Source organism: Lutzomyia longipalpis, chromosome 4 (assembly GCF_024334085.1).
Source record: "Lutzomyia longipalpis isolate SR_M1_2022 chromosome 4, ASM2433408v1".
Taxonomy (NCBI): Eukaryota; Metazoa; Arthropoda; class Insecta; order Diptera; family Psychodidae; genus Lutzomyia; species Lutzomyia longipalpis.
Window position 1 is genome coordinate 7,852,913 of NC_074710.1, and position 24,697 is coordinate 7,877,609.

The 24,697-nt window shown below is 35.4% G+C and overlaps 4 protein-coding genes across 16 annotated transcripts in view; 2 read left to right on the top strand and 2 right to left on the bottom strand.

Moving 5' to 3' along the window:
• Positions 1 to 933: 933 nt before the first annotated feature.
• On the bottom strand, positions 934 to 9,630 carry LOC129796066 (terminal nucleotidyltransferase 4B-like). 2 transcript variants are annotated; one of them, XM_055837762.1, is made up of 6 exons: positions 8,696 to 9,630; positions 5,293 to 5,471; positions 4,611 to 5,198; positions 3,586 to 4,208; positions 1,582 to 1,951; positions 934 to 1,514 (listed from the first exon to the last, which is right to left on the bottom strand). In XM_055837762.1, the coding sequence occupies exons 1-6, from the start codon at positions 9,073 to 9,075 to the stop codon at positions 1,258 to 1,260; spliced, it is 2,397 nt and encodes a 798-aa protein (XP_055693737.1). In that variant the 5' UTR covers positions 9,076 to 9,630; the 3' UTR covers positions 934 to 1,257. The 2 variants fall into 2 exon arrangements, with proteins under 2 accessions (XP_055693737.1, XP_055693738.1); XM_055837763.1 differs by having other exon boundaries at positions 1,612 to 1,951; positions 8,696 to 9,607.
• A 52-nt stretch (positions 9,631 to 9,682) lies between these two features.
• On the top strand, positions 9,683 to 13,302 carry LOC129796082 (nuclear pore complex protein Nup75). Its single transcript, XM_055837795.1, has 6 exons — positions 9,683 to 9,804; positions 9,895 to 9,942; positions 10,033 to 10,079; positions 10,141 to 11,560; positions 12,683 to 12,873; positions 12,940 to 13,302. The coding sequence occupies exons 1-6, from the start codon at positions 9,781 to 9,783 to the stop codon at positions 13,217 to 13,219; spliced, it is 2,010 nt and encodes a 669-aa protein (XP_055693770.1). The 5' UTR covers positions 9,683 to 9,780; the 3' UTR covers positions 13,220 to 13,302.
• A 1,123-nt stretch (positions 13,303 to 14,425) lies between these two features.
• Positions 14,426 to 20,176, bottom strand: LOC129796094 (ankyrin repeat domain-containing protein 13D). Of its 2 annotated transcripts, none has more exons than XM_055837814.1 (7): positions 19,957 to 20,176; positions 19,566 to 19,709; positions 19,107 to 19,266; positions 16,913 to 17,764; positions 15,737 to 15,898; positions 15,458 to 15,641; positions 14,426 to 15,046 (listed from the first exon to the last, which is right to left on the bottom strand). In XM_055837814.1, the coding sequence occupies exons 1-7, from the start codon at positions 20,050 to 20,052 to the stop codon at positions 14,845 to 14,847; spliced, it is 1,800 nt and encodes a 599-aa protein (XP_055693789.1). In that variant the 5' UTR covers positions 20,053 to 20,176; the 3' UTR covers positions 14,426 to 14,844. The 2 variants fall into 2 exon arrangements, with proteins under 2 accessions (XP_055693789.1, XP_055693788.1); XM_055837813.1 differs by having other exon boundaries at positions 15,458 to 15,650.
• A 223-nt stretch (positions 20,177 to 20,399) lies between these two features.
• LOC129796046 (membrane-associated guanylate kinase, WW and PDZ domain-containing protein 2) overlaps positions 20,400 to 24,697 on the top strand; it is an 11,751-nt gene continuing 7,453 nt past the window's right edge. The window contains exons 1-2 of one of the 11 annotated variants that reach the window (XM_055837725.1): positions 20,400 to 20,500; positions 22,055 to 22,641. In XM_055837725.1, the coding sequence (XP_055693700.1) occupies positions 22,410 to 22,641 (232 nt within the window). In that variant the 5' untranslated portion in view covers positions 20,400 to 20,500; positions 22,055 to 22,409. Of the gene's footprint in view, positions 20,832 to 21,030; positions 22,642 to 24,697 lie in introns of those variants that run through there. The other 10 variants (XM_055837720.1, XM_055837718.1, XM_055837719.1 and 7 more) reach the window with 10 other exon arrangements.

The window sequence follows — 24,697 nt, forward strand, 5'->3', positions numbered from 1 at the left end:
ATTTTAATTGTTTAAAAACTAATTAAAAAAAAATCAACGTAAACTCTTCAATTCAAGAATTAATATTTTTCAAATTATTCAAAAACTTATTACAATTCTATTTTGTATTAAAAAAAATTCATGCCTGTTTGAAAGCGCGTTTTTGCATTAAGCCTAGTTATTTTTTTAACCTTTTTTTAACCTTTTTTTTTCTTTCTTCTAATTCTAAATTCGCCACGTTTTTTAATATTTTTTTTACATGTATGATTGTTATACTCTCATTGTCCTCTTCTTTACACATTATGTAGTATGTACTTACTTTTATGCTTGTTTTTATACACACACATGAACACGATCTTTTTTTTGCCATGATTAAAATGTTTTTTTTTTCCTTTTTTTACTGAAAGAGATTAAGACATTTAAGCAAAGGTTTCTTCTCTTTGCATTATTCTTTGCACACGTAAAAATTAAAAATGATATTCTCTTTTAAATCTTAACTTGTGGGTGGTGGTGGGTGGGGGTGCCCATTGGTATTATATTCTATTGTATTTTATTTTATTTTATTTTTTGTTATATATATTTTCTTTGATGTCTCTTTTTTTAATTATTAAATTTTTTTTTTAAATGGAAGTTTGGAAGGGATTTTTCTCTCAATTTCCTTATTTTCTTCTTTTTTTTGTTGTTGTTATTAATTTGTAAATAAAATATTGTTATAATTTTTTTTTGTTAAATATTCTTAGTGAATTAATGATTTAAGAAAAAAACGTAGCTTTTACAATTAATTCACACTTCATGCGTGTAAATCTTCACAATAAAGATGGTCTTTTGTGCTCATTAATGCAACATAAAATAAACATTTTTTATTCTCTCTTCGTAAGGACAATTCTTTTCCTTTTCTTCTTGCGTCTTTAACATTTTTTTTTCAAGATTTTTCTCATGTCTTTCTTTAGAGAGAGAGAGAGTGTGTGTGTGTGTGTGTGAGGAAGAAGCGAAACGCAAAGTGAAAAAAAGAACAAAATTAACCGCAATGGGGTTAAAAAATCGCAAGCACGACAGCAAAAACAGAAAAGTGGGAGACAACATTATCTGGGAGGGTTGATTGTGTCCTATAACATTATCCTGGAGAGGCTCTTTTTGTTTTCTTTTGTCTTTCAACTATCAGACAATCCCCACAAAATTTTTATCTCCCGGCCATTTCATCATTAAATCCCACTCATAATCCTCATGATCGGCCTTCTTTTCACAGCTTCTCTGCTCACCGTCGTGTTGCGATCTCCATCATCGGCTACTCTGGTGGCTACTACTACTGCTACTTGCACTACTACTACACCCACGTTCATTGTTCTTCTTCCGCTCTGACGTTAGCACCGATTCCTGCTGTCCCGGAATCTTCTTCCTCTTTGGATTCTTCCTCTGTTGCACTGCACCACTACCACCTGCACCCTTTGCGCCACTTCCTCCTTGACTCCCACCGCTACTACTTCCGCCCGATTTATCCCCATACATCCCACCACTTGATGATGAATCATTCTCCACTGTAAAACAATACACAAAACACGTAAAAAACGAAAAAAAAAAATTTAAATTAATTGAAAAACGTACAAAACCATTTATCTCCACCATAATCCTTACTCGTTTTCACCATTGACGTGGATTTAGCCGCTTCAGCGACAGCACGCGTGAGGATACTATTGCGACGTGGAAGGGGTTTGCTACTACCACCTCCACGTGCCCCTCCTGTCGTGCCCTGCTGTTGCAACACTTGAGACTCTCCTCCGCTGTGCTCCGCACCACTAACGCGTGTTCCCGGCATTCTGCTTGTTATGTACTGAACCTGTGGCTGATACGGTTGCTGGGTGTACGTAGATGCTGGCATTGGTGGTTGCACCATTGTCACGGGCAACACAACTGACACATTCTGTTGACCAACAACTGCTGTATTGCCACCACCACCTCTCACCATCTCCTCAACCTTAAATAAATTATTATTATTCAATTTGTTGAATGTTTTAACATTCCTTTTAATCCTTTTTTAATTGATCGTTGTTTACTCGGAAAATTTATTTGAAATGTTTTGGAAGAAAGGAGACTATTCACTTCTATACTTGTCTTTAATAGCAATTGTATTTTTTTTTATAAAAAAATTTAGTACTGCTTCTTCTTGGTATGTTTTAGTACAAGTTTAGTAAAGGAATATTGAGTAATTTAGCCACTGCTAAAAGTGTAGGAAAATTTAAGAATTCACCTAGTAAAATTTTAGTACTACTCGTACTAAGACTTTAGTACTAATATGTTTAGGGTAATTATGTAAGAAGTAATTTGCCCGCGACATAAACTACAACATTAATTTACTAATTCTTGTAGATAAATATTAGTACTGAACGTACTAAATTTTTTAGTACAAAATTATTAATATAAAGTAATTTGATAACATAAAAAGTTTACAATCCAGAAGCAAAAATATAAAAATTTCACAGGTATAATTTTAGAAATATTCGCAAAAATAATTTAGTACTAATTTATAAGAGAAACATTGGAATAACTGACCAGAGTGTAAAGAAATAATGAAATAAGATTTAAAAAAATCCTCAATTTATCTAAAGAAAATTAAAGCTGTTTATATTTATACATATTTTAGTACTACTAGTAATTAGACATCCTACAAAAAGACGCGAGAAAAGGTTAATTTCACAATTTCTCTGTAATAACTTTAATGGTACAAATTGAGAATTAATTTATTAAAGATACATAAACAGGATAAAGTAATTTTCCCACAGCAAACAAAATCAACAAAAAAAATCAGAAATTGTTTAATTTTAGTACACAGATGTATCATCAACTTGATAACACCCCCTCTATAATTAAATTTAGTACTCTATTCTTAGTTTCTCAAAAGATTGTTTACTAAATGTTAATAAAGCACTTTTTAAGAGTTGAGGCTTTCGTAAATATTAGTACCAATTCTTACAGACGCTTTAGTACAATTTCTGTACTAATTTTTAAACTAAAAATTTATGACATTTTATTAATTTTAAAAAATTAAATAAATGGAATAATAAAATGAATGAAAATTAAGCCATTGAATTTTTTCAACTCGGATTTTCCCGTTGTACTAAATACATGGAAAAATTTCTTTATGCGCATAAAAAATATTTATTTTCAAAAAAATGAAAAGTTTCGGAATTTCTTATGCGAAATTTCATGAATTTTGGTAGAAAATTTAAGAAATAACTCCCTGGTATATCTGAGTTAAACAAACAAAAAATTAATAAACAATAATTTTTTAGAGAATGAAGAGAAATTAAAAATATATATATATATAATGCATCATATAAATTCTTATCAAGTAATTGAAAAAAAAAAGAATAAACAAATGAAAAATCATATAAAAAATTAAAATAAAAAGGACCTGATAAATGAATAAACTCCTTTTTTTCACATAATTAAGTTTTATTATCTATTTTCTTCACATGGTGGAAGAAATTTTATGATAAAAAATAAAAAAAAGCCCTAATTTTCTGGGCACCCTGTTCTTTCAAAAGAATTTTGAAAATCAAATCACAATTTGCAGTATTAAAAAAAAAAAAAAAAGAAAAATTAACTCACAATAATTCCATTATTGGGTAGTGATTGTTGCGCATGTTGTTGTGCCCTCTGCTGATGCATCTGTTGATGCAAATGCGGATGATATGGGGTTGGAATAATTATTTGTTGCCTCCCCATTATATTTCCCGCTGCTGTTACATGCTGTGCCATCTCGGTACCATCATCAATTGCGTGCTGATTCACCGCGGAATTCCCCGTGTGCCCACCGTGAATGAGGAATTGTTTGGGATTAACAACGGGAATATGATGGAAGGTTGTGGCATCGGTGGTTGGGTGTGCCGTTGATGTGGGTGAAACATCTCTTGATGCTGAATTCGAATCACCCTCACTGTCCATACTCTCCTCAGACGTATCGAGACTCGATGTACTCCCACGTCTTCGGGCTAAATTGTTGCTATTCTGTTGCTGCTGCAGCGACGGGGAGGATGGTTGTGAGACAATTAGGCGTGTCTCAAAGGTCTTTTGTACCCAATCACGATAATCCACAACTTCATCCGTAACACGTATTATCCTGCCCAATATACTATTTCGTGCACAATCATTTAGTCCCGTATTCAGGGGGGAAACAGCCTGTGATAGTACAATGTAGGCATACTCAAAAGCTTGTTTCACCTGGAGAGCACCTGCAAATTTAAGTTTTTTTTTTGTTTCTTGTTGTTTTATTTGAAGAATATTGCCCAAAAATGAGTTAATTTGTTACGCTCTATGCATCTTTTTTTGCACGAAAAAAAAATCGCATTAAAAAAAACACGGAATAAGAAAGAGAGACAATGACTTTGACCGTAAAGACGCGCAAACTGTATGTTTTGAAGGTGTGCAGAAAAAATGTTAATATCGTGCGAAATGTGGCAAAAAAGCAACAAATTAATAAGAAAATAAAAACTAATTTTTCCAGAAACTAATAATAGTATTAGTTTGAATTTGGCGCGCATCCGAGGTGGGAAGGTCACGATGGTGAATTTCAATGGTGAAAAAAAGGAAAAGTGGGGAAAAAGGCCAGATTTAGCGGAGAATAAAAAACTCACCATATGAAGATCTCCCAATATCATTTCCAGCTGTCAGGGGATCTTCAATGCACAACAAACTCGGCCTATGCCCATCAACCATTTCCTTTTGCAACTCCTCCTTCGGTATATACCGTCCACCGTTCTTTATACTAATCCCAGTCTTCATGTAGTTAAATTTCCTCCCATACAGCTCAAAGAATTCCAACAGTAACACCCCGAGATTAGCTTTTTCGCGTATATTCTGCCGCGGATGTAGCTGCAGGAAGCTGATGCACATGAGTATGAGGGAATATGATGATATTCCCCCCGTGAACACTTCATTGAGATCACGCTGTAGGAGGAATTGTTTGAGTACAAGAACAAGCTTCGATAGAACCGGATACTTTCGCTTGTAGCTCTTTATCAATTCAGCCGATTGGACACCACTTTGCATATTGAAGGAAATATCAACTTTAACTTGACTCTCACGATCTGTTAACTTTATAATTGGCACTGATGCCTTGTCCAGGACACGCAGTGACATTGGTTCAGCTATACGACGATTTGTCAGCTCCGTCTCGAGCGTCCTAAGTGGCAACTTATCCCAGCGTCCAATTACAACGAGATCTACCAAATAAACAATTTGACGACAACAACAAAAAAAAGAGAAAATTTCACTCAAAGCTCTGCAATTAAGTTTTTCTTTTTCTCATTAATTTACCAATATCACTTGTTGGCAAGTACAATCCCGTACGGAATGATCCGAAAACCTCCACACGTGCTGCAGGCCATAAACTGAGGACTACACACTCAATCTTTGACACTACTTCCACCCTTAGTGCATGCTCGATTGATGTGGGAATCATGTGGGAGAAGAAATGCTCAATTTCCTGATGGAGGCTGGAAAGGTTTTTTTTTTATAATTAAGTCTACGTTAGAAGATTTTTAACTAAATTTAAGCGTTTAATTTTTAAAGTTTTTATTGCAGATATTGAAAGAACGTTAGAAATTCTTTTGGATAAAATTTTAAATGCTAGAAAATCTCTAAATGTAAATTTTTTGATATTCTGGATAATTGAAAGAACATTAAGAATTCGTTCGAATAAACTTAACTGCTAGAAAATCTTTGACTTTACGTCAATTACTTGAAATTCTGGATAATTGAAAGAACATTAAGAATTTTTTTGGATAATGGGCCTAATTCAGCGACCAAGTAACCCTTGAAAGTCGCTTGAAATCTTGAAATTTCAGTATAAAATTCAAAGATTTCAAGGGTTTCTTGGTCGCTGAATTAGGCCCAATATTCATAAAAAATTTGCAAACAAATTCCAATTCAATTTGGAATAAATTGAATTGGTTGTATAGTTTTTATGGATAATTTTCAGCAATAAAATAGCAACGAAGGAAATATCTTTCAAAAAAAAATCGTAAGAATTCAAAACATAAATTCAACCTAAAGAAAATTTTAAAAAAATCGAAAATTGAATAGACTTTGTAATTTAGGAAGTTTGGGTTTTTTTTTAGCTAAAGGAAAATCGTCTCAAGTCAGATCTGAGTTTTTCTAAACCAAACTTCTTTGAGCTAGACTACAGTTTTCTTCAAACTAGGGTTTAAGTTCAAACAAAGTTTTTAAAGTCAGTCCTAAGATTTTTAAGCAAGACCTCTGTTGTAGACCAGACTTAAGATTTTTTAAGATCAGACTTTTAAGGATTGAAGTGTAGATCAGTCTGAACCGAGTCTGAATGCGTCTTGAAACTCTGACCTAAAGAACTAAGGTTCACCTTGAAAATAGGCCTGACTTAATAAAGGGCTTAACTTTGTTTCTTAAGTCAGGCTTTCTAAGGGCGGAATTCACTACTCAGTCGGGCTTAAAAATTTAAGTCGGTTCTTAAGTTGGTCTTAAGGTTTTAAGTCAGTTTTTATAAGACCGACTTAGAAATTCTAAGACTTGAAAAAAAAACTGACTTAAAACCTTAAGACTGACTTAAAATTCTAAGTCAGACTTAAGAATCGACTTTAGTTTTTAAGCTCGACTAACTAGGGAATTCCACCCTAAGTCAAGCTTACATTTTTTGAGGCGTTACACGAGAGAGATCGACGTAATTTGTAGTATTATGTGATATATCGGGTAACCCGGTTAACGCGGTTAACCGATATATCGGTGTAAACTGAAATGTCAAAGGCTTTTGGTCATTATTGTCTGAGCGTTCGAGTGAATCACATGTTAAAGTCTGAGCTGAAATAAATGAGTTTTTTCTACTGAAATATAAAAGTGGCGACGAGGATGGGATGTGTGTATAGATAATCTGTACAAAAGTGCATAAAAGGAGTATAGAATGTCGGCGTTGATAGGCTCCATTGAGCCATATTTGCCGGGGCAAAATTTCGTACATTGGCGAAATCGTATGAATCATCTAATGGCCGCCAATCGCATTGATGACGAAGCAAGAAAGCAATCGCTGCTCATCACCCTGATGGGCACTGTTTGCTATGAGAAGTTGGTAGCACTTCTTTCCCCGGACAAGCCGGATGCAAAGACGTACAAGGACATTATGGATACTTTGGAGGCACATTTCAAAGAGACAAACAATCCTTCGGAAAGAGATGGTTGAACAAAATTTTGCAGCACACAAACTACCCGAAATATTGCGGAAAATAATGACGGGTGTTAAAATAATTGCAAATTGTCTCAATAAATTCAAATTTGGCGCCATATGAAGGCTCGAAGAATTCCAGAGGTGGTCACTGGAAAGTTCCAAAATGTCAATGGAAAAAATAGACTGGAATTCATGACAAAGTGTCACTGAAAAAACTTGTCAGATCGTTCTCAGATTTCAGGGCAGACGGACACGCGGAGGTCCGCGCTGCTCAGTGAAAAGTGGATTTAATTTTAACAACGGGATACAACCATGCACCAACCACTGCTACACAGCTCTCACCGGCGGAATTAATGTTTAATTTTGTGCCAAACACAAAGACTAACATTATTAATCCCCATTTCAAGATTTCGAGTAAGGTTAGGAGTAGCTTAACTGATAATAAGAAAAAGCTTGTAACACCTGATCTGCCGAAGCCAAAATATAACAAAAATCAAGCGGTGTATTACAGAGTAGTAGGGAAGAGTTTTGCTAAATGGGTACCTGCAAAGATTGTGGAAATTTTGAGCTCCGTGCGATACACGGTAGCAGTTGAAAATTCATTGCTGCAGGCCCATCAAGATCAACTTAAATTGAGGGAGGTGAGGGTTGTTAGACCCTCAATTACATTTAAAGAATCAAGAGAAAGTGATAGGGCTGAAAGTGATGCTTCGGATTCAGATTCATGGCAATCTGCTTCCGAGGGTCAGTCAAGCCCAGAAAGTGGTAATTCAAGCTCTTCAAGAAGAATTCCACGAAGATCACAAAGAGTTCGCCGTCCACCTCGAAGACTGACATACAGTTTCTTTTGATGTACTTATTTCTTTCAGAACATGGGAGACCAATAATGTTAGTGATAAGTTGAGAAACAAAATGAATTAATGTGAAGGCAGATCTTATAAAAAAAAGGAGTAATGATATATCGGGTAACCCGGTTAACGCGGTTAACCGATATATCGGTGTAAACTGAAATGTCAAAGGCTTTTGGTCATTATTGTCTGAGCGTTCGAGTGAATCACATGTTAAAGTCTGAGCTGAAATAAATGAGTTTTTTCTACTGAAATATAAAATTATGGTCAGTTGAAAATTAAAGATAAGGGGTAGGTAAAATCTCCAGGTCAGAATGTAATGTAAGGTAGTAACCCTATCTACAAGATTACGTGTACCCTGATAGTTCCCTCGAATAAGCCCATTGACCCATATATCGACACTTTACTATCCTTTTTCCTATAGGACTAACCGGACTGACCAATATCAATTCGTTCTATATCTCCTCTGAACTTTCAATCAATCGAATCAATCTGACTTTTTTTAACCTTAATCTCTCAGTCAGTGACTTTTCTTAAAACATTTTTTCTTGAAGAATTTTGTAAATGAATTTCTTCTTAGCCCCAGTCTCCCCTAGAATACTTTTTCTTTGCAAAATCCTCAAAGTTTACTACAAAAGACCTAAAAATCTGGTATGAAATAAGGGGAAATAGAACTCACCCGATTACACCACGTCCGTATGTGAATTTATGGGGGCGCCATGGGCATCCACCGTGCTTGCCCACAAGACGTTCTTGGAATTTATTCATATTATACGTGCTGGCTTTATTGTCCAACGTACTGCCGGCTTTCCTTCGGGATGGATTGTAGTAATTCCTCTCCAATGTACTACTACCACCTGTACCACTACCACTACTCCCATTAGTTGTCTCACTACCACTCTCACCCTTGATGGATGGCGGTGGCGGAGGTTGCCTCTCAACGACAGCCGTCACAGTTGAATTGTGATCCATTTCGGCAATTGTGTCCCATATTTGCATCCAGATGCGCTTAGCGGGTCCATTTTGCTCCTCCTGGAACCAAGCAACAGCCGGATCCATTTGAGTGATGCAAAAGAGAGAAGAGCCCCGACGATGGAGTTGGCGCTCTAGCGTAACTTGTGTCGAGGAGGGGGCTTCAATGAAGAAGCTCTGGCGTGAAGAAAGTACTTTTCTTGTGATGAGGGGGGCGCTACCAGTTGTCACATGTGCCGTTTGCTGCGTCTCCCCTTTTTTGCTTTTTTCCTCACTCTCTCTCGCACCGATTTTTGACCTTTTATGCGGGGAAAAGTTTTTTTTTCTCGTCTTAACTGTTACTGCCAAAGGGACATGAAGCAAGGTTTTTTTAGCCTCAACTTTGACAGCTCCTAAGATGATCTTTATTCACTCAAATTGAAATACAAAAAAAATCAATCCACGACCCCGTACACCTACCACGGATACAGTAGATATTCACGCACTTCACTATTGCCCTTTTCACGTGGCCTAGGTGTGATTTTTGGGCCTTTTTTCACGAGATAAAATCAATGGACACGCGAGTTTTTCGCACGAAAAAAAGCTTTTAATTTTTTCTTTTTTGAGAGATTGCAATTTGCTAGTGAGCTGTCCCAAAAAGACCGTTTATGAGAAAAGCTGTGAGGATATTTGTGGGACGCACGCATACTAGATATTGACTTTCCAGTCGCCATTCCAGTCAACAAATCAAAACACGCGCCATCGATTGAGAATTTAATAATTTTACGTAAATTCTGTAATTTAGGTGGGACAATGGATGATCCAGATTGTATTTATGTGAGTTTTGCTGTGATAATTTAGTGAAATTTATGCTAAAGATGTTTTATTTATGCTGAAGATGTTTTATTTATGCTCTCTTTCCCACAGACAATATACGACAACAAATGCAGCAAAGCCGGCATTACGGGAAAATGGGTAAGTTTACGGGGAAATAGACATTTTTCTCAATTAATCGAAGTATTCATTGATAAAAACAACTAAAGAAATGAATAATTTCCAAAATAGGTTGCTCCGGATTTATTTTCAATCACAGCATTCCGTCCAATTCTCTGGTGAGTTTTTGTTTGTGCACCATAACCTCACTTTACTCCAATAAATATTTTAATTATCCAGCAATACCCGGGATGAGGTTTCTAAGTATGCCAGCACGGAGTACACGAATGTTCATCATGTGAAATTTTCATTTGTCTTCTCGGACCCAATTCTCACGGATTTCGTCGGGGAGACATGTGCCATCTTCCGTCGTCTCCGGAGTGTTAAGGCAACAGATGAGAAGATAGACTTTGTGAAGATTTCTCAATCATACCGAAGTACAATCAGGACGTACCTTGAGAAGTTGCACGATTCCATTGCCTCCGGGACAGATGAGACACTCATTGAGCGGCATAAGAATCACATTACCCAGCTGTACTACACAGAATGCATTTGGCACCTGTGTGAGATTCTCTTTGTTGATCGTGTAGCCTCAGGGATGATTGTGCTGAAGCTGCTGGAGTGGATTCGTTTCCACATTCCCCAATCGGAGCGTCTGGCCACGGAATTGCTCATAAAGGGACGCGAAGCTGACGCGCATGAGGAATACTGGAATGTTGTGCGAAATCTCATTCTTCAGGGGCAGGTGGACGTAGCCAGGGCACTGCTGAAGCTTCATTCTTCCTCGGAATCGCTCACCTTCCAAATAGCCGATCAAGTGCTCAAAGCAATGCCAATTTTTAACAACTACAGCGGACTTCCGGTTCAGAAATTCCGCTCACAGTGGCAATACTGGATCACTGATACACGTTCAAAGCTCTCAACGGGTGTGCTGAGGGATCAACCAGAGTTGGAGGTGATTGTCCACCTGGCAATTGGTGATGAAGCCACATGGAGGGAGCAGGCAAAGAGCTCAAACTGCTGGTACGAATACCTTCCGGGGTTTCTCTTCTACACCGAACCAACGTGCAAATTTTTCGAATTGGGCACATTTTCCGCTCAATGGCTCACCCTGTGGATGGAAGCACATGGGCAGAAGGATTCTGTGCCAATGAAGCAACTCGATCGGGTGATTGTGAGTGTAATGGAGAATGATATGAATCAAGTTCTGCACGATATTCAAAATATTAATGACAACAAGTGGTTTGTCACCCATCTCACGGATCTCCTGTTGCTCTGCAATCAACTGGAAATCATTGGGGAGCATCAAACAAATGTGGCGAGTGAGCTGAGGGATTCCCTTGTCTTTGAATACGGATGCACCCTCATGGGGCAGAGGGAATTTTGGCCATTTGGCGTGGATTACCTCGAGAATGGGCCTCCCGAGGGATTGGGTGCCATTGAAATGTACCTCTCACGCCTTCCCATAGCGTGCGAGGAGGATGCTGAGCAAATTCTCGCTGTGGCTAAATCCCGGGGAATCACATCAATTGAACGGGATGTCTGTCGCGTACTCTCGGCTAGGTACATTTCAAACGGAGACTACGGGAAGGGACTCATTTGGGGCGTTCGATCGCAGGATAACATCTACGTCACATCCATTGCTGACATTTTCCTCAATGTATGTAAAAGTAATCCCTTTTCTTTTATTTTTAATGCTTTTGTGTACAGAGCAAAATCGAAAGTCGTCAGATCGCCCTTAAACTTGGGATGAGCCAAAAATTTTTTTCCGGCCTAAATTGCGAAAGAATGGTAATTGATAGAGATTTGCGGTCAACGGCAAAGTTTAAAAGTCGATTGGAAGACGTCCGATTATGACGTCAAATTTTACCCACCACCCCTCCGTCTGCCATTTTGAATAACCTCAAAATTTTGTTTTTGCTATATCTCAGCTCCTATTATTGCTAGAGGTCTGAAATTTTTATATGTTGTAGGGGCCATCAAGAGCTTTCCAGCGATACCTCATTTTTGAAAATCGGTCAAGCCGTTTAGGAAATATGGCCGCGACAATTTTTCATCGAAAATCGACCATAACTCGAAAACGGCTTAACCGATTTTGATCAACCCGGGATCAAATGAATGCTCTCAACAAACCCTACAACTCTCTAAAACATATGAAGTTTTTGAAAGTGACCGCTAGGGGGCCAAAAATCAAAAACAACATTTTCGATGAGTTTTCGATGAATATTTCGAAAACGCCATTATCGATTGCAATAACAGCCTACGATAACATCTATTTACAAAAAAAAATTTTAAATATGTCGCCATTTTAAAAATATTGAGTTCCAACTTTGACATGTCATATTTCGGGTTCTACATGTCCGATTTCGATCAACTCAAGCGCAAATGAAAGGTTTCATGAAACCCTACAAATGTCTAGAACATTGCAACTTCGAGAAATGACCGCAAGAGGCGCTAAAATCGAAAACGAAGTTTTCGAAAATTTCGAACTCGAATTTTTCGAAAATTGCGACATAAATTTTTTTCATTTTTCGATATGTTATAGCTGACTTCAAGACCTTTCAAACAAAAAAAAATTTATGAAAATCTATGGATCCGTTCTCGAGATATGGCCTTCTAATGATTTCTTGGGGGAAGACTTTTCAACTTTTCCCGACTTTGCGCGTATTTAAATTAATTTGCGTTCTAGTTTGCTCTCACAAAATTGGTACACTGAAAGAAACACAGCTCCCGTAAGCTTGGTCAGCTTACCAATAAATTTTTTTTTTTAAATTTACTTTAGTACTACTGCAAGCACGGAGAGATCCTCTGTCCGGAAGTTCTCTCACAAATAGCCTCAAAGATGTTCGTTTCACCGCGATTGGTGTTTTTGGTGAAATATTTTGACTTTCATCAATTCTACAAACGCAAGGAATTCCCCCAAGCAGCGGAATTGCTTATAAATCTTCTGGATTCCCGGATAACGCCGGAATTGTGAGTTCTTCAGCAGAACATTCCAAATCCAAATTTTGTTAGCAACTAATCTTATTTTCTCTGTAGCTTCTGGCCAACTCTCCTCTCAGACACAATCCCCTTGCTGGAGTCGAGTGAACCAAAGATTCCCTCAAAGGAGACAACACAGATCATTCATCACCTGGAGGCAGCCTTTGTGCCACTTGTGGAGAAATTGCAGAACAAAACAGCCGTTAATGGGGAGATGAAGACACCAATTCTCAATTATTCCCGTTTGGAGGACATTGAGGAGCTCATTAAGTTACTGCGGATGGCAGCTGCGAGGAATTTAGCCCGAATGCTCATTATTGAGAATACGGTTTTGTAAAATTCTTTCTTCCGTTGAGAAAATCTTTTTTGAAGGTTTGTTTTGATGAAGGAATAATTTAATAAATAAAAATTAATCCCAAATATGTTTAGGAACTTTTTTTCTTTTTGAAATCTTTGCAGTCTAATTTCGAGATCTTGCAGAAAAGTCAATTCTAAGCTGAAATTCTTGAAATTTATCAGTGAATCAAGTTCTTTCTTTAGCTGAATTAATTTAGCTTCTATGAAAATAAAACCTTTTATAACCATTATTTAAGGGCTGGATTCTGATATAAATCTTTTTTTTCCCCTAAAGTTCGTGAGTTATAAGATTTTTGGTATTCTGGGAAAAAATCTTAATAAATTTTGACATTTTTTTTCTTATTTAATCGGATTTTTTAAGGAAAAAATCCTTTTCCAGGGCTCTTCAGAGATATTTCTGACTATTTCTCTGTATTTTTTTTTACTCTAGAACAAGAATAGAACTTTTTTTTTGATATTCACTGATCTATTAAAATTTTACAAATATTTTTATCAGAATCTACTCCCAACTTCGTAAGTAAAATGTTACTTACATTCGTTTTTTCTAAAGGCGATTTTTGAAATTTTTTTCAAGATTTCTTTAAATTTTTCATGATTTTTAATTTGTTTTTGTTTCTTTTTTGCAATTCCTATCATTTTTCTGAAACTTTTATATCAATTTTTATACAATTTCCTTTCTTTTCTTAATTCCAAAATTTTGGAAATATTTCAGCAAAAAATCTAAATTTTTCCAAAATTTCTTTAATCTTTTTTGTTTTTATTTAGTTTTTTCGCGAGTTATTTTCGATTTTCAATTTTTCTTTAGCAATGTATCTTAATTGTTAAGGAGATTCTTGAATTTTTCTACAATTGCGTCATGCTTTTCTGAAAGATTTCAATGCTGGATGGAGCTTCAGATTTCTTTGGTCTTTTTTACGTTTATTTAATTCTTTTCTGGATTTTTTTAAAAATATTTTTAAAGACGTTTTTTCAATATAATTTCCGTCCAATTTTCATCGACTCTTCTGCTTTTTCCGTAAAATTTTGGCTTCGGTGATTTCTCAAATTCTTTTGCATTTTCTTCTTAATTTCCCTATTATTTTTTTTTCTTTTCTGACTTAACTTTTCCTGAGTCCTGCAACACACTAAAATTTCGACTGAAACAATAAACAGTGAAGGAAGGGAAAGTTTGAAATAAAAGAAAATATTTATTCTCTTACAAATTATTTTATTTATCCTTTAATTTGTATATTATGTATATTGATTTTCGCCCTACCTATTTTTTTTTTGGAAAAAAGGAGCGCAGAGAATATTTCCTTAGTATAGTACATATTTGTTTTTCAAAGAATTTTCAAGTAAAAAATTTAGAATTTTTTTACTTTCACTGCTCAGATACTTTGGACTTTTATTTTATATTTCTTTTGCCAAAAAAATATAAACTTGAAGAAGTAACTGAGCACAGCCATTGTATTTTATTATATTTTATGCAAATCCTTTTGTAAATAATTTTTAAAATTTTGAAAAGAAGTTTTTTTGTAGGAAATAAATTTTTTGGAACATTTTTTTATGGAAATTTTTACATCCCTGATTTTTTTGCATTAAATAAAATTTATTTATTTTTCTTCCTCATTTCTCCTCCATACTCAATTTAATGGCTTTCTCAAGCATTTCAAGTTCATGGGCTTGCTGTCGCTGTATCTCATCTTGCTCTTCTTGACTTAGCCTAATTGCCATTGCTAAATCTGGGTCTATGGACGTTGAGGATGATGTGGAGTCTCCGTCTGGGGTGTTTGATGATTTTCCCACATTTAGGGATTCATGCAGTGCCCTGAAATTAAGCATTAAAAGAACATAGCGGGGAGTCTTTAAGCAGCTAGCTGGGTGTTCGAGAAACTTATGAAATAAAATATTATTTGAATTTGGCGCGCACTAAAAGTGGTGAATTCAAGTGGGGAAAATGGAGAATGTGGGGAAAAATAAATGATTTGGCGGCAAAAATGACATATTGGACTTAGAAGGTAAGGTGTATACGGATGCAAACGTGCTTGCTCCGTAATTAAGTGTTTTATCGCGTATAATTTAGGAAATTTCGCGAGCACTGGGTAAGGATACAAGAGATACAAGGCATAAGATAAATTACTTCTAAGAATCTTTTTTGCAAGGTTTCATTTTCTACTTTTGCATTTTTTTTTTCACAAAATTGATAAAATTAACGAAAGAAAAAAAAACATTTAATCACCTCTGAAGCTGACTATCCTCATCACTCAGTGCTCCAGGAGTAAGTGGCCTTTGCGCCCTGAGAGCTTCCCAAATGTCTACTTGATCATTCTCACTCCCAGACTCAATAAGACTCTGCTGAATGGCAAATTGAAGCAAGTCATCCTCATCTTGCATCCTCGTTACATTCCTCATGTATTCCCCACCTGAAAGATCTTTCAAAGTGAGATTTTTTCGTTAAACTTTCCATTGCAGATTTTCCTGCAATTTTTTCTCTCACAAATGACGTCATTGAATTTACCATTCTTATCATAATCTGGTGGTATTTGGAAGCATTGATCATCAACTAAGCACGTAATGCGATTCTCTTCGTCAATTTGGCTAACATTTGGCACAGGTGTCTCCATTCCAAAGACATTCCCAAACGTAACACAAGCATTCATAACGTGAAAAAGAGGAATTTCTACGGAGAAAATTAAAATAATGTAAAATTCTCTTTTCAAGGTAAATATGAATAATTCTTCATGAATTCAAAATAAATTGGCGCGATTTTGCGGAGTATTCCAGTGGTTGTCACTGGAATATTCCAATATATCGACTGGAAATTCACCACAAAATGGCGAAAAACAGATCCCATAGAGAATTTAACACTTAGAGGATTTATGTGGACACCGTGTCCATTTCGAGTTTTTAAATCGTCATAGATTAAAATGTATTGAACCTATCGTGATAAATACCACGTCTATGTGCAGGGAATTTCAATTACTTTAAGTTAGGCTAAAGAAAATCCGGAAAATATTTTGCTTTTTAAAAGATAATTAAGATCAAAGTCGAAAATATACGCGGAGGATGAAAATGGTCACCGTGACCAACGGTTTTTTTTCGAAAAAAATCGACGCGCCCGAAGATTATGAACCATACTCCTGTGTTAAAAGATAGGAATATGGTTCATAATCTTCGGGCACGTCGAAATACTCTTTTGCACAATTGTCAAAATGTTGTTTACTTTTTTTTTTACATAAAAACTCCGGAAAATTCAATACTTAAAATAAGCAAATACAAGGATTAATCTAAAAAAAACCCTTCAGGTAGCCTCCATAAATTGTTTTCTTTTGAGATTGATAAGTGGTTTCAGCGCACCCATAAAAACCAATATTTTAGATTGTCTATCGTTTCAATCTTCCATTATAATATTTTTTTATCCAAAATTTGCGCGAAGCGCAATAAATCCCCCCATTAATTGAATAAAATATGCACGCATAGTTATTTTGCAAATGCAATCTTCCATATTTCCTTGAAATATTTGAAAAAAAAAACCGTTGGTCATTCTGTCCAATTTCATCCTCCGCGTAAGTGAAAATTGCCCGGTCCTCCGAGTGTTAAGGAAGATGAGCACGCGGCAGTCCGCGTTGCCCAAAAAGTGATAAAATAGTTAAAGAAAGTCCGAACAATAATGAAATTAAGCAAACAAACTCACCAACTTTAATTGGAAATCCCGATGGAAGCTGCATTGTGATAAAATCCTTGAGTTTCGTAACATGCGGACTCATAATGGTTGACATGAGATCAAGAATGGGAATAACTTGTTCTTGCAACTTTATCGGAAAGTCCTCACTTAACCACAAGTTTGCCTTGAATTTCTGCACCTTGGTCGTGATTCTCTTTGGACGTCCCACATCACGTCCCCCCAGATCTACATCTTCGGAAAAATATTCCTCAGGTGAGATGAAAGGTGGCGTAAAGTTTGGTGCTGCTGCCGCAGCAGCTGGACCATCATCAATTACTTCCCCTGGTGGATCATTTAGGAGAACATCGTCGGAGACAACACCAAAGAGGCTCTGTAGTGGTAAATTTCGTTTAGTGGACTTTGCTTGGTGCTGCTCCGCAAGATGCTCAGTGCGGGTTCTCGTGATAAATTCCACATTCGTAGCTGAATAGACTTTGCATTCATACCCATTAACTGCTTCATTCTTCTCACTTCGCCACCCCCAAATACCCGTCTTGTTGCGCTCAAAGCTAATCTTTTCCATGTCCACATTGTTGGACGTCACGGGAGTTTGCAGTCGTGCAACTATACTCTCTTCCGACGGTGTGATACTCTCAATGGTCTCATCAACACCACGAATGTACTCCATGGCTGCTTCTCGGGTATCGTGATTCAGTTCAATCATCGTTGCCATTTCCGGTTGCCCCTTGAAGATGTAGCTGCGTCTTCCGCGCTGCCATGAGGCATGATCGAAGCCCAAAAGGGTCGTGTCGATGCGTACATTTGAACCACGCTTGTATATCCGATATGTATCGCTAGGACACAGTCGTGACATCAAAGGCACTAAATTAACCATAACATTTATTAATTTAGTAGTCGCTTGGGTTGAATTTTCAGTAGTGTGGGATTAAAAATTAATTTATGAACAAATAGTTAAAACAAAATTAAACTTTTGATGACCTGATGAAGAGGCAATGAGGCCTTCGAAACGTCGTATGTGATAACCTTCAACATGTCTTATTCGTCTTATTCCATAACACTTCATTCATTTTTTTTAAAAGATGTGGCGCCCTGACCTGGTGCGTGCTACAAAGGGGGCTGTGGGCAATTCCCCCAGTAACCTCCACCCTCAGCCTTATGACTAAACCTCTCTTGTTCACGACTGACTTCTCAAACACTCGACTCTGCGCAACTGCTCAGTACTCGCGTCTATCCTTTTCTCGCACCGCTTAACCGTCTCGCTTCGTTCTCTCTAATCTAATGCCAATTTAAGGATTTGTAACCTGGGGGTAGCTGACCGTCAACATGGGTTGGCAGCCATTACAGTTATCACACTGAAAGAATTTTAACTTTTCAAGTACCAAATTCGACATTTTACTGCTTATTTTGTACTTGGATAAGCACCAAAATTCTTCTTCTTCCTTTTTTTGATTTTTAAGATATTATCGATATCGATATTCAATATCGATATAGAATCTTCTTCTTTTTTTCTTTTCTCATGAAAATTGAGGAAAATCATCTCAACCCCTGAAGAAGCAAAAAATGAAGTTCCTAATCCCCAGGAAGAGCCGAATTTCAGGAAAACACCACACATTTTGTATTATTGTTTAACAAATATAACCTAAAACTAAGAAAAAAAAGAAGAAGAAGTTTCAGTTGAATAATCGGTTTTTGAAAAAAAAAGCGATATTGTGTGAAAATATAACCAGCAGCGCCTCTATATAGATATTTGAGAAATAAAGTGGTGCTTTTTCAACTTAATTGGTACTTAGAAAAGTAGTAAAACCGACAGTCGAAGCACAAACTGTTTTTTCAGTGCACCAATATTGATTCTTGGAAGGTCATGAAATCAATACCGACATTTAAAAAGATGACGCCATCTTTGTTTTCAGCAACATTGACATTTTCATACATTGAATAAAATCTACTGAACCAATTTTGATGAAGACTTGAAGAAACCATCTTCAAAGGACAAACAAAATTAGGAAAATGATTTTGTTCGAATCGAATTAATTTTCTTTGAGTAAAATTCAAAATTAGAAATAGCATAACCTAAAAATTCCAAATTAGTTCCCTAAGATTTCTTTAGTCAAAAACTATCATTCTTGACAGTTTTATTTTATTTGGTCAACAAGTTCTAAAGAGGTGGCAGAAATGGATTAAATGAATAAGGATTGAGTCTTACCCCAGGTGGTGAATTCCCATTTCATTTCCACATAGAAATCAGGTGCATCATGCAGACGCTGCAGCAGTAGAGGCACATGCGTTTGACGCTGGATGTGACGCTGTAAGTCTCTCACTTCGAGGATGGCTGTAAGAATTGCAGGATCTCCAGTACAGGTAGCCTACATTGAAGATTATTATTTCGAAAATAGAATGTGGAGTATTTTTTTTTAAGTAACCTGTGTTTAAATAAACCTTGCACCGAAGCTCCACCAGGCTGTGACTTAAAAAAAACCAAGATAGCCAATAAGAATGCTTTGCACGATTTAATCTACCAATCAGAAGGCTCTAGTCTTCTTCTTTTTCATTTAACATTCATTTTTTATGTTTTTTTTGTTTAAGTTGAATTGAATTTAATTCTAATCAAAAGTGAAGCTTAGGTGTAAGATTACTTTGAAGAGTCTAAGAACAGATAACAAACCTCCTGAACAAGAGACCATCCATCGCACTCAATATTTGTATCGACTCTTGTTACAAGGATTTTTATGCATTTTAGGTGACACAGTCGAACAGCTAGCATAAGTGGAGTCCTCCCACGCGGATCTAACTTTTCCAAGTCGTACTTCTAATAATGATAAAATAAAGCATATTCCAGATTAAAGAAAATTCGCATTACATTACAAAATTGTTTAATTTAATTAGAGCATTATAAAAATCATGCAAAATTCAATGATAAAAAATTTAAGAGGAAAACCTATTAATTTTTCACGGCGTGATTGAGTTGGGGATGAAAGAGAAAAACCGGGCATCCACCCTGGATCCTTTTCGAATACACCACCCTCCCCCAAAAAAGGAGATAAACAAAAACTTACCTCCTCTTTTAGTGCCTCAGAAAGGGCTTCATGCTCATCCATCCAGATGAGCCAGTGCAGCGGGTAGTGCTTTTTAATCTCCTCAAGAGTTTTCATTTCAATAACTTATATTTATTAAACACAAATTCCTTAAAATATTAGTTTTTAAAGTCTTCTATGTGGATTTTGCTCCTCCTCACAAAATCTGCGATTAATGACGGTAATGACGGCACCGAATGACAGCTCAAGATTTTTAACGAAACGTCAAAGTTTCAAAAAACCGTCTCAAATTTTCAGAGCATTAAAAATGCTCAATTATTCGATAATTTTATATATTTTAATATAAAACAATCAAAACTTTCAATAAAATAATTTAAAGAGCACTTTAAAGGGCTAAAAATAATGATTTTTTAAAAATGACAGGAAATTTTAACGCTTGTCAATGTCAAAATTCTCGTAGCTTTGAGAAACACTGAGAAAATAATAAATATGCGATGTTTTGTGGTGCTTGTATATAATTTTACTTTTGAGAAAGTGCATTTTTGTATTTATTAAATTTTCAAAGGTGGGATATGATTTTGGAATGGTTGTGAGTGGGCTCAGCAGGTGGGGTTACAAGAAAAGCTCACTGCTTAATGGAAATTTGTGTGAAAAACTAATGGATTTAGTGAAAAAACATCCACTTTGCGCTACGCTGGCGTGTGCCGCCATTGAAAAGAAAAAAATCTTATTAACTTATCGCGAAGGAAAAAAATCCACGAAAATGTAAAGTTTTGCAATAATAATTAATGAATTTATCAGTTGAATGTTTTAGTCTTTTATATAAGTGTGAAAATCTTTTATCTGAAATACGTTAAGAGCAGTAATAATTAAGAAAAGAGGTGTGTGACGAAAAAGTGGGTGTTTTCTCCTTTCAGGAATGGCAGGAATGCCACACACGATAGTCATCGGTTGTTGTTGAAAAAAAAATAAAGAGAAAAAACAATCTAAATATTAATTAATCCCTGAATTAATCAAGTAGAAAGTTGCTAAAGAATTTAAAAGTGTTTCAAAGTTTTCTTTTATTGCATTTAATTAGGGGAAAAGGGGGTGATGTCGACCGTTGATGTTTTTTTTATTCTCTACAACCTCTTTTACATAAACAGTGGGGTCTCGTAGTAACGTCTTCGTTCGTCATTCTTTTATCTTAAATTTTTTTTTATGACAAGTGTTTCATTTACGATACGAATAATATTGGAGAATATTTCTTTAATTATAATTACAAAGTAAATCAGCTTCAATTTTATTTTTGACCTATTTCTGCCGGCTCCTATAAGTTGTTAAACGATTGTAATAAAACTTTCAAGAATAATAGTTCTTGGCTATATGGATCAGGAAGGAGTTCAACAGCCGTAAAAATTTAAAATGGAGAAGAAGAAGGATGAGTTCTTGATCAAAGAAATGTTTAGGAATCAATTATGAATTTTTAGGTCATGCAGTTATTTCTTCAAGATTTCTTTAAATCCGATTCGAACAAATTTAATTTTAAAATCTTTAACCATCGAAAGAGCAGAAATTCTTACAAACTGGCAGGTTGTTTTTCATAGGAACTGTTAAGGCTTTCTATGAACTTTTGAAGAATGTTTCTTTCTGTTGTTGCAAAATTAAACTTCTTCCTGTACTCTACGGGATATTTTGGAAGGAATTTCGTACCTTTAACATCTTAAAATGACTTAAATTATTGATGTGTTGCCTATCAAGTCTACATAATCTAAGCACAAGCTCAGTAACCCAGAAACTATGAAAAGTCTAGTTCCGGAAAACATACAATAGAAAAAAGACTCATTTAGAAAAAAATCCTTTATTGAAAAAATTCTAGAATCAATTATCAAGAAAGTTAATATCTTCAAGATAATGTTTTGAGAATAATGTGTCTTGATAAGAACAACAAATTTCAACGATTTCAATTATTTCTTGCTTGCTGAATGGGAACGAATGTGTACAAAATACTAAATTTTACATATTGTAAGATCTTTAGAAGCTAAATATTGCATCAGGCTGTATTGCGTGATCTCACTGTATTGGTATATGTACATAGTTTCTTCGTGCCTTCCTCATGAGTGTCTTCAATACCAAACAGGTGCTTTCTTTAGATGTGTGTGGTGTGTAGACCACAGTAAAGGGCAGCCAGTAACGAAAATAAGTAATAATATGGTGCGGCCATAGAAAAGTGTGCTGAGTAAGGTGGAATGCAAAAAAAAGAAGAAGTGCCTTTAATTAAAAATAAAAAATAAGAAAAGAAGATAATATGAAAAGTGCTTTGCAATGTGACCTGAGACGGGTCATAGCATCATCATCCTTGCAAGTGAATCCAGAAATTATTCAATTGTTGTGTGATAGAGAAAAAATCGTGGATGGTATATTGAGATAAGCCCATAAATAGGGTGAGAACATTCAATAAAAAATAATTTTGTGTGAGAAAAAGTAATTATTAAATGGCGGCGGAGAGTGATGAAATTGTAAGTGTTGTGGGGAATGGGGCTGGGAGTCAACTGAATGGAGGAAGTGGCGGAGGAACATCTGGAGTGAAGGGCGAAAGTACGGAGAATGCGTCACAGAGAGATCCCACTTCCAATGGCGACGCAAATTCTGACCACAAGATCAGCGGTTCACGTGATCAGAGTGGCCAGGAAGTTGGTCGGAATGTCAATAGAAATAAATTCAGAGGTGAGTGTACCGCCCACATTTAAAGTCACTCGCAAACTCCACACACGACAATGTTTCAAATTAGTTTCTTACTGCGCTGAATAATGCATGAGTCAGTGCAATAGTATGTAGGTATATTAGACTCAAAAGAGTTATACCAGAAAAGAGAGTTTGTATTATGTTCATTATGTAAAAAAAAAATGTCTTGTTTTAATTTGCTTGGCGTGAGAAGAAATCAAACATTGTCTTTTTCTGGCACGGAAGAAAATATAGTTTTAGTTTTTTTTCATACTGTCAAAGAGAAGTTCCATTCCTCACAAATTCTATAGTTGGAAATTTTTTGTATAGGGGAGCTTGGGAAAATGAGGTTACACTGATAGTTAATCAATTTTTTTCAATGATATTGTAAAGTTAAAAATTGAAACAATTTTTTAAGGCAAATCAACCATCTACAATATTTTTATATCATCAACTCTTCTCTACGAACAAAAATCTAGAACCTTGCAAAATGGTTCAGATAATTCAGCCAAAATTCCAGGTTTATTCTTCTAAAATAAACTGCGCCTGATGATGACAATACGTTTGTCGAAAAGTCACTGCGTAGGGGTAGAACATTAAATTAGTACTTTTTAGATGATTGCAATTCCGAGAAAATGTTTTTCCTGTTTCCCAAAAATTCGTAAAAAGTTTTATTTAAGAAAAAAAAGTCTAATAATTTTATCAAAATGACCAATTTACCCCGAGTTTCCCTATAGTAGTTATATTTATATCTATATAATACAGAAAGGTCTGTTTGTTGCGTTTGTTGGTAATCGTCAGGTCTCTACAGTTATACAAATCTACACCGTTTGACCGATTGCGATGAAATTTGGCACAGAGGCTTCTTATATCAGGCGGTTTTGAGTGGCCGTATTCATTTTCCCCTCAAGGCCCCCCTTCAGGTAGCCCCCATATAAAAGTCATGCATTTTTTGCGAATTTCCAAATTTCGCGCCTGAAATGTTGTATGAAAATGATAACTCATCTTTAACCAATATTTTAGGTATTCTTTCGTTATCAATCTTTCATTAAATCTGTGTTTCATCACAATTTTTCCCCACTTTAAAATGAGCGCGAAGTGCAACAAATCCCCGTGTTATTCATACTCATTATAACTGATTTGATATCTCATTAAAAAACAATTTTTACATTCATTGAAAATTTATATTCAAAAGGAAGTAAATCATAAAGTTATTGTAAATTTGAGTTATAATATTTTTGATAAAAATTTTTGATAAGTAATATCAACCCTTTCGCAACTACTGAGGCAGTCGTTGACTTTAGCATAAAATTTTCCTCCCAAAAGTACGTTCCAATATCCTTTTTAATTGTAAGAAATATTCAAGAATCTCATTATGAGAAATTATGAGTAGTGAATTAAAAGGGTGGACTACCCTAACATCTTAACCATTTATTTTAACACAAAAATTGGATCACAAAAAATTACATAACATAAAATAAGAATTTATTTTAATTTATCTAATTCAGCCACAGATATAGTACCTGAAATTTTCCTTAAAAAATCCTTAAATTTTTATCATCTGGAAACTTTTTGCGGGTATTTCATACATATTATTACAGGTATATTATTAATTCCAAAGAATGTCTGCATATGGTTTACGGGTTAGCTCCATGTAGAGTTGTATTTTTAGAAAATATTTTTGATCATTAGAGTTTAAATATACATAATCAATGCGATAATTCCCAGACGGAAGTGCAGGAGGTAAATCATATGTTTCTAAATAAAATTCTTTTATGTAGTATTCTTTGTTCTGAAATAAAATTATAAAATTTAAATGAAAAATTCAAAATATTTTAAGAAAAATAATTATAAATGTTACCTTAACATAAGGGCATCCATCAGCTAAATTCATTACACTTCGATTTTGAAATTCTTTCCATAGTGTGTCAAAAATTGGGTAATATTTGTTCCATTTGAAAAAATCACAGAGACTGTCGGTGTGATGGATAAGGAATGTTTTGTATGTCACGAATTTTCTTAATAATGTGAATGTACATATCAAATCACCCACGTCATT

Bases quoted from the DNA above. Each gene is read 5' to 3' on its own strand.
- LOC129796066 (XM_055837762.1), bottom strand. From the start codon at position 9,075: ATGGATCCGGCTGTTGCTTGGTTCCAGGAGGAGCAAAATGGACCCGCT. The intron at 5,472-8,695 runs GTGAGTTCTATT...AAACCTTTCCAG, and splicing joins TACGGACGTGGTGTAATCGG to CCTCCATCAGGAAATTGAGC. The intron at 5,199-5,292 runs GTAAATTAATGA...TTTATTTGGTAG, and splicing joins CTTGCCAACAAGTGATATTG to ATCTCGTTGTAATTGGACGC.
- LOC129796082 (XM_055837795.1), top strand. From the start codon at position 9,781: ATGGATGATCCAGATTGTATTTAT. The intron at 9,805-9,894 runs GTGAGTTTTGCT...TCTTTCCCACAG, and splicing joins ATGATCCAGATTGTATTTAT to ACAATATACGACAACAAATG. The intron at 10,080-10,140 runs GTGAGTTTTTGT...TTAATTATCCAG, and splicing joins GCATTCCGTCCAATTCTCTG to CAATACCCGGGATGAGGTTT.
- LOC129796094 (XM_055837813.1), bottom strand. From the start codon at position 20,052: ATGAAAACTCTTGAGGAGATTAAAAAGCACTACCCGCTGCACTGGCTC. The intron at 15,651-15,736 runs GTAAATTCAATG...TCACTTTGAAAG, and splicing joins ACCAGATTATGATAAGAATG to ATCTTTCAGGTGGGGAATAC. The intron at 15,047-15,457 runs GTGATTAAATGT...GCTTAATTTCAG, and splicing joins GAGGATAGTCAGCTTCAGAG to GGCACTGCATGAATCCCTAA.